Raw genomic sequence first — 12,880 nt, 5'->3', positions numbered from 1 at the left:
TTTTATAATTTTAGGCTCCTAAGTCAGAGCTACTCTAGCTTGTAGAGCTGTCAGAAGTAAATACGTTCTAGGTTTTATATTCAAATAACCTAAGATGCTCAGCTACACCTAGATGGTATTACCTGGGAAACAAAATTCCACATCTAATTTCTCTAAGCAAAATAGCAGCTAAGTATCACAGCAAATAGCATACTATTCTTGGAGTTAGGAAGACGTGAGTTTGGATTTTGTATCAGGCTCTTACTAGTTGTGCAACCCAGCTTGTGACACTCAGTAGTTGAAGGACCCTAGTCAAGTCACTAAATTGGACAAAGGGGGAGCCAGACAAGATGGTTGTTGAAATCTCATCAAATTCTAAATCTGTCACCTTATAACATGGAGTCAGGATGATTGTGTGAAAATATCATTCCAACACATACTTCCCCATCTGACATGCTAAGCCTAAGCTTTCTCATCTGGAACTATTCCACTCAGGGCTGTTTGGAAGTATAACGCAATTAATAGTTAAAACCCTTTGCAAATTTGAGAATATTCTATAATTATCTATTATAATTATTTTAATTTTTGTTGTCGTTAAGAAAGGAAAGACTTGGTAAACTCAGAAAATAAAAACATGGAGATAAATTTTAGAGAGTGATGTGACAGTGTGTGTATGTCAGTGTTGTTTTAATTTATTTTATCATCTTTTAATCTTAATTTGAAAAATCCATGTTTTTAATTTTTAAATCTGCTTCTGCTTAGATATTAATTCTCATATCCTGTATTCTTTCAGAGGGAAGGGCCCATTGAAAAACACTTCTGATGTTATTAACGCAGCCAAGAAAATTGCTGAAGCTGGTTCACGAATGGACAAATTAGCCCGGGCTGTGGCTGACCAGGTAATCTAATTGGGGAGAACCAGACACTCCTCTGAGTAGACTCTAATGAGCAATTGAACTCTGAGGTTTTATGCACCAATAAATGTTTTTAAAGAATGAAGTGTGGGACTTGGCAAACATTTTATGTACCTTTTCCTCACCCCGGGCCCTGTAATGGTGGGAAAGGTAGATTTAACTCAGAGAAGAGTCCATATAACTTGTGTTAATAAAGTTCAGAATGTACACCAATTAAAAACCACCTCTATGACCTCATAAGCATGAAGTTTCTAGTCATGAACAACAGAGTTTCTTCAAGCTGCCTTGATTTAAAAAAAAAGAAAAATCCAACTACTTTCTTTTAAAAAATCAGACAGGAAAACTGTCCTTCTTTATATTTCTTTGGTGATTTCATGCATTTGGGGATTCTCAAATACAGGTCACTCATCTAGATTGTAGAGTTACAGTTCTTTGAGCCCTGCTTCCTGGTGCATGGAGAAAGTAATACAACCAAAGTTTCCTAGTCAAAATATATCAGAGACAGGTTTTGAACTCAAATCTCCCAGGTCTACTTACTAGAATTCATTTATTTTTTAAAGCAGAACTTGAAATTATATTGATTTAGAAAAATTTTATTGATGTAAAAATTTTACCTCTACTAATACAAAATTGGGAGCATTATTTTGGGGCAGCTTGTTGTTTTAAGACACTTGTGTCAATACTAAATTATAAAGTAACTTGCCCAGAGTAACCCAGTTATCATGTGGCAGAAGCAAGATTTGAATCTAGGTATTCCTGACTCTAAGGCTTACTCACTATCTCTTATTCCATGATGCTTTCCATTTTAAATGGATGAGACCAATGATTGCATTGGTGTCAGTAAATTTCCATGAAGAATCTGTATCTTTCAAAGTAAATTGGTGTTTATTTTTGAGAAGTAAGGTGAATTATCTAGGATCACCTAATCAGTAGATCTCAGAAAATAGCAATAAAAGCCATTTTTTCCTGGCTTGAAGGCTATATATTATACTGCCTTGCCTTTCTTAAGTTACTTAATATATAAAAATTAATACCATAAGTGAAATCTTCTTTTCTCCTTTCGTTGTCCCTGCTTCCCTAAATGAGAAATTTGGAACCACCCTTGTCCATGAATTTCCCTGAGAACTCTGCTCTACTGACTTTGGATTTGCCATACCCAACAGTAATGTAACATTTAGATGGCTTCCATTTTAGCAATGGATCAGTGAGTCTACTGCCAAATATATGCAGGTTTATTTTGTGTTCTGACTTTCCCTCTTCCAGTTGAGTCCAATTTAGCAATCTTTTGTTGATTTGGCCTTGATGAGAAATGGGAATTTACTCATGTTAGCTCTTCAGATAAATGGATATTTAAAAAATTTAATCCCTTGGGGACAAGAACCAGTCTATTCTCCTATTAACTTTATCAGAGGATAGTGTAAGTGAATCCCTACTGTATAACTCGATGTCATCTTGGGAAAAGTAATTTTACTGGATTGTCATCCAGTAATTCCCTCAGGAGATTCTGGAGTAAGTTGAGTTATCCCTTTCACATTACAACTTTCCCCACAACAGTTTCTTTATATCACAGGTCATTATAAGGAAATAAATGGGGATTTTGGAGGAATTTTATGAAAGCCACATATTCCATACAAAGATAAGCAGATGAAACAGAGCCCATGACCAAATTAAATTCAAATTTCACAGTAAGATATTGTAAACATCCCATTAAAGAAAATATAATAAGATTTTTTCTCTAGTATGACAAGAGGGCCCAAAACTTTTTACACTGATTTTATATCACACTAGATGCTGTACCTCTAACCCTCAATGTGAAAGGGATAACTACAATACTGTTTGAGCCAAACAAAATGGCTCTCCTCCATCCCCAATAGGATGAATTTTTCATTTTAGTTGACTCTCATTATAAAGTTAACATATTTTGGAAGCTACTTAGTAAACAACTACTTGCTTAAGAGATTCAGTACTTCTCCATCCCCATTCACACACACACACACACACACACACACACACACACACACACACGGACAATGACCATGAGAATGACCTTTTAAGCTACATATAATCATTCCAACCTTTGCTCTATAGCTTGTATGGCTAAAAAACACATATGAGGTCATGCTAATGGGTTTTCTTATGTGTAAAGTGTAAAATGGGGAAAGAAATCATATTATTTTTGTAGAGAGTGGACATGAGTTCAAATTTCAGCTTTATCCCTTCTTACCTATATAATCGTGGACAGATTGCCTACTCTCTTTGTCATAGTTTTATCAGTTTTAGGCAATATAATCACAGAGTGTACTGAGCACTGGATTTGCACTTGGCAAACCCTGAATTCAGATCCTACCTCAGATCCTTAGAGCTAGTGGAATCCTGAACAAGTGACTTGGTCCCATTCTACCTCAGTTTCCTTCTCATTTATACATTGAGATAATAGGGATTACTGTTAGGTTGTAAAGATCAAATAAAATAATACCTGTAAAGCACTTTCAAGTGCTATAAATTATCAGACTTTTAAGATCTTTAAAACATGGAGCTTAAGCTAGGTGGTTAAGGCCACTTCTACAATTAAATCTGTGATACTATTATTTTTTTAAGCTTCCAAGAAGATTGTTATCCCAGCTTTTTGCTTACTTCTCAACTGTGCTGTGTGTATCTAAGGCTTTCAAATAACTGATGTCTAGATAATAAAAGTAACTGTAATTTGAACTTCATAAAATCTGTCATGGGGCACCTGAATGGCACAGTGGTGCAAAAGCACAAAGCACTTGTCTTGGAATAAGAAATTTAAATTTTAATCTAACCTCAGCCACATGTAAATTGTGTGATCTTGGAAAAGTCACTTAACTCTTTTTGCCTCAATTTTTTATATGGCAGAATTAGCTGGAGAAAGAAATAGCAAAGTCCTCCAGTATGTTTGTCAAGAAAACTACAAATTGATTCATGAAGAGTCAGATGTTGAAATGATAGGAGAAAATAAAATAAATTCTCATACTAGAATAGTATACCTTTAAGTAAGGCACTTCATATCTCTTAGGATTTAATTTCTTCATATTGTTTTTTTTCCTCAGACAACTAGGGTTAAGTTGCCCAGGGTCAAGCAGCTTAAGTGAGTGAAATCAGATTTGAACTCAGGTCCTCCTATTTCCTTGAGGGCTGGCACTTTATCCACTGCACCATCTAACTGCCCTTAATTCCTTGATCTTTAAAATTAGAAGGTTCAAAACAGATAACTCTTAATTCGAAATAAAATCTATGACCATGTAACACAGAGATTCATGTAAATTTCTTTAAGGGAAATCTTCAAATAATTCCAGGAAACACCAACTTTTTAGTGTATACTGAGAACAAAACCTCTGGGAATCAATATCTTGAGTCTTAGAGATTTCATATTTGAAGGATATCTTAATTATTATCCCTTCCTGGAAGAGTCTTAAACTCAAAATGGGAAGGTAGGATGAGCACATTTAAAATACTCTGAAATAAATGTCATATTCAACACAAATTGCATTGCAAATGCTAAAGTGAAACTGGAGGAAACAGGTGGCTGTACTCCAGCTCAGTATACAAGGGAGACTTTTATTTGGAAAGTAACTGGGTAAGAATATCTCCTGGTTCTAAAATTTATATTTCATGGAGATTGTTCTTCTTCTATGATACTGAACAGAATAGGAAGACATTTCTAAATACTCAGGATTTAATACAAATTTGTTATCAAACCTTACCTGAGTTTTCACTCAATTAAGTATAATTAGAATTAAGTTAGAGTAAGGTAATGGGATGATAGAGGACAGCAAAAATAGTGGGAGGTAATATGATTGAGAAGATGGGAGTAAATGGGATCAAAGGTTTATATAAATGGGCATAGAGAAGGATGTTCTTCAGAATATGGAGTGTTGGAGGAGGAAGGGATGTTAAGAGGATCTGAGATGAGGAAAAAAGGAGAAGAAACAACTCAAAAAAAATTCCCTCATTTTTTTCCCAGCAGAGTGTGAAATGAGGGTCTCATTTGAAAGGGCAGAAGAAAAGAATTGTGTCATAAGCTTGAGGAGAAAAGTGAAGATTTGGATCAGCTATTGTGGCGAATGGGCTAAAAAAATCATTTCAAGAAGAGTAATAGGATTGCAGTGAACCCAGTCATTACTGTTTTGTAATTTCCTCGTTTTTTCAGTATTATGGGAGAGGAGCAAAGATAATAGAATGGTAGTAGAAATCCAGCATTGAGATTTGGCAATGTATGACCAGTAATAGTATAAGGAAGCCAAGAAATCAAGAATAATATTGAGTTGAACTGGCTCAGGAGGAAGATGAACTTTGTAAAAGAGAATGGTGTAACAAGAGTAGGATTTCTTTGAAAAGAAACCGAAATGTTGAAACGAGACACCCTTCCTTGCTTTTTTTCCCCCTCCTCATTGTGGAAATAACCACTAGAAAGTGACTTGCCATTTCTGTTGTTCTCAGATCTGAACTTCTTTAAAGCATTGTGGGGATTTGAGTGAGTGTAGAGGTGTTCCGCTTGGGGACACTTGCTTTTTGCATTTTAAATTTCTCTGGATGAGCTTCAGCTGAACAGCTGACAATGAACAAAGCTGGGGAAGCCACCAGCAGATGCCTTTCTATAGCTGGAAAATGTTTTCCCGAAGTTTCAAGATATGCATGCAATATAAACTTTTTATGGACTGTTGCATTTTTAATTACTGTTCCAAGGAGATAGGCCTTCCAGTTTAATTTGCTCCAAGGTATTTGTATTGAAAGCTTTGTCAGCTCTCTGGAGAGATATCATTTTAAAGTTAATTCTTTTCAGTACATGGGTCTCAGGAGTCAGATAAATATTACAGTATTAAATAGTTGCAGGAAGGAGAAATGGTCTCTCTGGGATTCTTTCTTGATAGATGCAATAACATAGAAGAAGGCATGTTAGTAACAGCCATGCAGAGAGTAGGTTAAACTCTGTGACCTCCTTAAATCCTCTTTCCCTTTTTGTATTGAAAGAGAAAATATGGTGGTGTCCAAATCATAAGTTTAAATTATACAGAGAGAAGCTGTTGAACTTCTCAAGGCTTGAGAAACACTTTCCTAGGACTTCATTTAGGTTTCCCGTGTTTCACAAGTTCTCATACACATAATCTTCTGCCAAAGGCTACTGTGATTGACCTTAAATAGTATTTTTTTGAATAGTATTTTGTATAGTGTTGGATAGTATTTTTCCAAGATGCCTGATGATTGTGTTAGTGAAATATCAAATTGAATCTAAAATTTCCAGTGCCCAAGGACTTCATTTTGAAACTCCCAGATCTCTGAAGTCCATAGCTATGAAGACCTATAACAAAGCATCTCACATGAGGATTCTTAGAGAACCATGAGTGAGATAACTAGGCAAAGACACACTCTACTGAGGAAGGGAAATAATTGTTGGAGGCCAGGACATCCCTTTGACCATTGAAAATAGTGACTCCATTTTCCTAGCTGGTCATATAATAGGCAAGGTGAACAATTGTGTCTTACTATCCTTAGTTCATTTCAATTGACTCTGGATGAATTGTTCTAGGAACATTTCCACTTGTATTGGTTATAAATTATCTCCAAGCCTCTTACATTTAAGGGCCTTGAATAGGTCCTTCTAATTTTGAGATTCACAATGAGTCCAAAATGGAGAAAGGCATGCTATAATAAGAATGATACTTAGCTTAGACAAGCAAAGGAAATAAATTGCTTCGTCGTCTTATTAAAGCAGCAACTTGAAATCATATTCTTTAATGCAGCATACAGATTACCATAAATGATTTCCTTCCAGGGGAGAATGGCTGGGTGTTATGCGTCAATAGACTCCTCTGCTTCATGAAAGCTGAATGGAGTTCTCCACAAAATAGCCTCTGAGATTACTTAGCTGTCTTTACTGTGCAAAGGCAACTCAGAAAGAGTGTAATTAATTATTTACAGATGCTATCAATAGGGGCTTTCTGGGATATCTTCATATTTTAATTCGTGAAATTCCACAGAAGCCGAAAGAATAATTCTCAACCATTACCTCCCATCTAAAGGGGATTGGTGGGTAGTGTTTTGCTAATATAGAATAGACACTAAATCATGTCCAAATGTGAGATTTGATATAACGGGTGCTATAGAAGATAATATATAATTGAGAATGCCATATTTTTTTGTTTTAATTTTCAGTGCCCCGATTCTGCGTGCAAACAGGATTTATTAGCCTACCTTCAACGAATTGCCTTGTATTGCCACCAGCTTAATATCTGCAGCAAGGTCAAGGCAGAAGTACAGAACTTGGGCGGAGAGCTTATTGTATCAGGGGTAAGCTGGTATTTGGATGTCATAGTTTAAAGGTCCCGCTATAGTAGCACTTGTAAGGGAACCATTCTTGGCAACAGTACTGTTTCAAAAATAATAATAATAATAAATCATTAAAATAGAAGAAGTAGACAACAACTCAAACACCAGTGATTCATACATAGGGATGCTTTTTTAAAATGTTATCGCCATTATTCCAGACCTCACAATAACTGGTGAAGAGCAATTTGATTTTCCAATTACCCTATGTTTATACTAGCCTTGTAAAATCTCCATTCTTCACAAGAAAACTAATTTCATAGTCTGAAAACTCATTGCCAAGCTGTGACTATTGTAATTATTTGGGGCTTTTGTATATTTACTCATTGTAAGTCTACTTCCCTTTCTTAGCATTAGAAATTTGCATCTTCTGTACAAGAGCCAGGACCTCTACATGGGGGCTTGTGTTGTCTTAAAGATGATGAAAATAACAGGTTCACTCAGGTTCCAATGCATACTAGGTTTATCAATGACCTAAGACCTAGAAGACGTGCTGTTGCCAAAAAGAAACTAACATAGCTGTCAAACACTAACAATTACATTTTCTTTGCTCAGTTATTCCTTTTTTTTTTCCTTTTTGCCATGGAACTCTAATCATCTGGTCCATTTCCATCTCATGAATCAACATGGAAAATTCAAGGAATATTTAGTACATGCAGTATTTCTTGGCAGGATTTCCATATGGAGGTGTTGGGTTTCTTGCCCCTGTCTTCCTCCCCCACCCTCATCCCGGACTCAGACTCTGGGAAATAAAGGCAACTTCCAAGTCCACAACTTGCTGGTCATTGTGATTTGTATGCAAATTCCAAAATGTGGCTCCAGCAACCTTAATTTCTTCCCACCCTTCTCCCAGCCAACTGCAATGACGCCATTTTAAATGTGTGACATTACTCATGATACAACATTTTCAAGATGGTGGATGGCTTATGAGGATTGGATTGGTCACAAACCCCAATTCTTTGTAAAGCCCCTTTTCAGGAATTTCACCATGATTCAATCCTCAGGCAAGTTTTTTCAACTATGATGGAGAAAAACAAAAGCCCATGTGATTCCAGATGCTTCAGTTCATGAATGATTTTATTCTCAAAGAAGGTAATAATGAAACAAAATGACCGGGCTGGCCTGGAGACACCATCTTGAAAGCCTACTTTATGCTGTCCTAGCAAGGGAGCCTAAGAAATTGGCTGTTCTGTGCTAGTCCCAAAAGATTCTCCACTTCTTTACCTGGTCAAAGAAATCCAACTTGAAAATCTTTCACTGCAAAGCCCTAATCTGTCTTGCATTGTGCCCTCCTCCCCCACCCAGAGGTCTTTCCCCTCCAAACTCTTGCTTGTAAGCAATGCTGTTGCATTCCAGTCGCCATGCTTCTATTCTTCTCTTCTGCCTTGATGGTACCATTCTCCATGCCATACAGCTTTTCTCATCCATCTGTACAAAACAGTTGTGGAACTGAGTGCTTTTGGTTCACTGTGTCATATGTGCTTTAAACCCCTCTATCCAATGTCTTCTTTTTTGATTTATTTTTTTGTTTTTTTTTAAACATGGATGCACGATGCATCTTTGTAAATCTCAGACTCCACAGCTTCATCCTTCACAAAGCTTTCTGGGCAGAAATGCTTGCCATCATTTTCTCTGGCGCATCATTGTTAGCAGTCACTGCTTCCAAAGCCTCATCTCCATTGTCTGTTCCTCATTTAGATGTAGTCCCAACCCATCAGTGGCTTTCATCCTTTGCACTGTTAGTTTTGAAGATATATCCAGGGACACAGAAGCCGGTGCTGGTGGGGTCCCTTTCTTTGAGGTGTGTTGTATGAAGTTACAGATAATGATTTCTCCTAGAGGAATTGTTCAGAGATCCAGGACTTCTTCATGGTATGTAACATGTCATGTAGTCACAACAACAACAAAAAAAAGCTGTTCTTTAGTCTCATTGCTCTTTTTTTTTGTTTTTTTGTTTTTGTTTTGTTTTGTTTTCTTTTGGCAAAGCAAGATTGCTCTTGAGTGCCTAACTGGAATCTGTAGACTGCTTTTCTCTTCATATTTCTGCTCCTATCTTATTCTTCATTGGCTAAGCCAATCAGTCCCCTAAGTACCTCTCTGGCCACTATACCTGATTATCTTCTGAAAGGCAAAAGGAGACAAGAACATGAGGTTCACAAATTAGAGAAAACAATATCATAATATCAACCCTTTTTTTGCCGTGAAAATACTCCTGTACTTCAGGCTTAAATTATATTTGGGGGTTCCCTCCCTTTTTGTCCTGGATTGATGATTATCCTGCCAGATTTTTAAGGAGATGCACCGTAGTTCATGTTTGCAGCTGCAAATGTTGGCTAAAATCTTTATACCTTTTCCTGTGTATCTATTCAGTGAGGATTCAAAGCCATGCTTCAGGGCTGAAAATAATATGGTTTGAAATTTCTTCAGGAAATTGTTTGGTATAGCCTAATGCTCTCTGCCAAGCCCAAGACATTTGGGACCCCCTGTTTCCAGATGATGCCTGTCTTATTGAGAAAACATGGTATTAACTTTCAAACCCAAAGCCAAAAACCTTAACTTCCAACTCTAAATTTGTGTCCCTATATATGATGCATTTCTGTCTAGTAAATAATTTTAAGTGTGTGGAATATAGGACATTTCTTCTTTCTTTTGAAAGACTTGTATCTTTTATGTATACATATGTGTATATGTTTAAAACACTATATATTAAAAACAAGTGTGTATGAGGACATTGAAAACTATCTGTCTGTCTATCTGTCTCTTTCTGTTTCTTTGTCTCTGTTTCTTGATCTCTCGGTCTCTTAGTCTTTCTGTCTGTCTGTCTCTCTCTTTCTGAATCTCTGTGTGTCTCTGTCTCTCTCTGTGTATCTCTCTCTTTCTGTCTCTTCCTATCCTACCTTCTTTTTTTCCTTCTCTTCGTTGGGAAAGAAGTGAGGATGGTGTTTTAAAAAAGAATTTCCAGGTAATAATATAAAGTTTGTCATTATACACAAAGAAAACTCCCTGAATAGGTTCAGTTTATAGGACTCTGTGTGCATGCGGGTGTGTGTCCGTGTATCTGTGCTCACAAATGTGGGCACAACTGATCTTAGCAGAAGAGAAAGTTTCTATACTGGAAAGAAGCCATACTACTAAGTTCTGTCATATCTCAGAATGGAATAGCTGAAAGACCTTGGGTCGCATGTATGTATGCATGCATATATATGTATCTAAACATATATATATATACATATATATGTATATATGTGTATATATATGTATATATATGTGTATATATATATATATATATGTTTTGTATATATATATGTATATATATATGTGTGTATATATATATATATATGTTTCATACAGTTATATAGACAGAACATCCCCAAAGTATTAGTATAATTTTAAGTTTTAATAGCTTAAGACTGCATTGACTCTTGGGACACTGTCTATGTGAGAAGATGAGCAACTTGAAGTCTGGCCTAGAAAACGTGATGACTTGAGTTTCAGACCTGACTCTGATATATACTAATTCTATGACTCTAACCAGCTCGTTGAAATGCTCAGTGACCCAGGAAATGAAGCTTTTAAGTAGTAATAACTACTAGCTTGGATTTTCCAATTTTTAAAGTTCCCTACAAAGATGATATTGTGAATACACACCTGAACACACACCTGCACACACATATATACATGTATGTACCCAAGAATACATATATGCATAAATGTAGGTGTTTTTGAGTATTTATCTCCTATCTCTGCCATGTGGGTTTTAGATTTTACTAGTGTGGAGAACTGCAAGTGGGGAAAATATTCACCACTGTAAATCTGCAACTGCTTGGCACTGGATGGTCTTTAACACTTGGGGAAGGCATTCATTTTCCTTCCCTCTCCCTCACTTTGGTGAATTATATTCTTAAAGAATTATTAATATTGAGAAAGCAAGTCCACCTTTCACATTAAAACTCAAATGGCTTTATTTTTTCAATTTGTGTTCAAATGCATTGTGTTCTAAAGGAGGTTTTGATAAAGCAGAATCATAGAATTAAGCTTAAAAGTGATTTTAGATTCTGCAAAATCTTTTAAGGTGGTCTGGAGACACAAAGTTGAAAGACTAGTCTGTGTTATTTTAGCACGGGAAATTAAGAAACTGATTGTTCCATGATACTTCAAAAGGCTGTGTACTTCATTTGGTCAAAGAAATCCACTTTGAAAATATTCCACTGCCAAGCCCTGGTTCTTGCCTAAGACAAATAGTGTGACAGTTACAAAGATAGTTCTGGTCTCAGAGTTAGAATTTCTGGGTGGGAGCTCACCTCTGTCACGACTTGCAGTATTACTTTTGATAAATTAATTACCTTCTCTGAACTTCATTTTCCTCATCTTTAAAAGTAAAAAGAATGTTTCTCATAAGTGATTCACTTTTTAACCACCATGGAACTAGTTAGGAGCAAAAAGAAAAGACCAAAAGGCAAATTATCCTCATGGCTAATACACTAATTCAACAGTTTTTTTGAAAACACCAGTAATAATTCAAATCGCATTCCCTGTCATATGTGTACTTTAATCATCTCTGTATTCTTCCTTTCTCACTGCCTGTCTTTGTCTTTGTCTCTGTGTCTGTCTCTCTGTCTCTCTCTCTCTTTCTCTCTCATCCTATTCCATTTCCAATCAATCTCTTTTATTCCATGACAAGTTGCCTTAGACATCAGTATCAGCCTAGTTTTTTGACTCTGGTGTTATCAGGGGGTTCACTGACTTCTCTGCACCCAAAATTGTTTTTCTAGAAAATTAACATGCATGATGGGTACAGTAGAACTCTGCAGTGTGACAAAGGGATTTCCCCCAAAGCCTAAATAGGTCCTTTTGATGCACTATTGATATAATACTCTAAATAAAGTTTAGTTTTGCTATAAACTCCCAAAGTCACATAGTATATATTATATTTAATCCTAAATTTAATTTCCAAAACTGGGAAGACATCAACACACTAGAGTCTCCAGAAGAGAACAATCAGAATGTTGAGAGGATTAAGGATTTGATTGACAGAAATGCTAAAATTTAGCCTGAATTCACAGAGACATGAAAGATGTTTTTAATTACCTCAAGAGTTTCATGAAAAGATCAACTCTCCCTCTCCCCCATTTCTAAGGAGCAAAACAAGGAGCAGGACATTGAAGTTTCAAGTTGGCACACTTAAGCTTCATGTAAGGATTTTTTTTAAAATTAGATCTGTTCCAAAGTGGAATGGTCTGCTTTGACAATGGAGATCTTCATACAGGAGCTGAATAGCTCTTGTAAAGGATAATGTAGAGGGGAGACTTGATCAAAGGGAAGACGGTTGAAAACAACTACAAAAGTCCATTTAAACATGCAATTTCTGGGATTCTGGAATGAGATGACACTTCAGGCTATTTCTGTCCTTATCATAATAGAAAAAAAAATTAAAGTAAGCAGATACTTTTTTCTGTCCTGCTGGATCATCTTCCTACTTTTCTGCTTCAAGAGTCTGCTCTTTGTCAAATTAGGTACTCTTTCCACCTATGGAGATGCAATAACTTTTCAGCCCATAGGATCATAAACCTGGAGCTGTAAGGCGTATTAGGAGTGCAAAATCCTCATTTTACAGATGAGAAAATTGAGGCCCAATGAGTAAA

The 12,880-nt window shown here is 36.2% G+C and overlaps 1 protein-coding gene across 1 annotated transcript in view; it reads left to right on the top strand.

Moving 5' to 3' along the window:
* Nucleotides 1-12,880, top strand: part of CTNNA2 (catenin alpha 2) — a 1,514,496-nt gene that overhangs the window by 1,457,195 nt on the left and 44,421 nt on the right. The window contains 2 exon segments of the mRNA XM_074285480.1: nucleotides 773-878; nucleotides 7,068-7,202. Of these exon segments, the coding sequence (XP_074141581.1) occupies nucleotides 773-878; nucleotides 7,068-7,202 (241 nt within the window).

The sequence above is a fragment of the Sminthopsis crassicaudata genome, chromosome 2, assembly GCF_048593235.1.
Source record: "Sminthopsis crassicaudata isolate SCR6 chromosome 2, ASM4859323v1, whole genome shotgun sequence".
NCBI lineage: Eukaryota > Metazoa > Chordata > Mammalia > Dasyuromorphia > Dasyuridae > Sminthopsis > Sminthopsis crassicaudata.
Note: the sequence above shows the minus strand (reverse complement) of the source record. Positions and strands in the feature narration are given on the sequence as shown.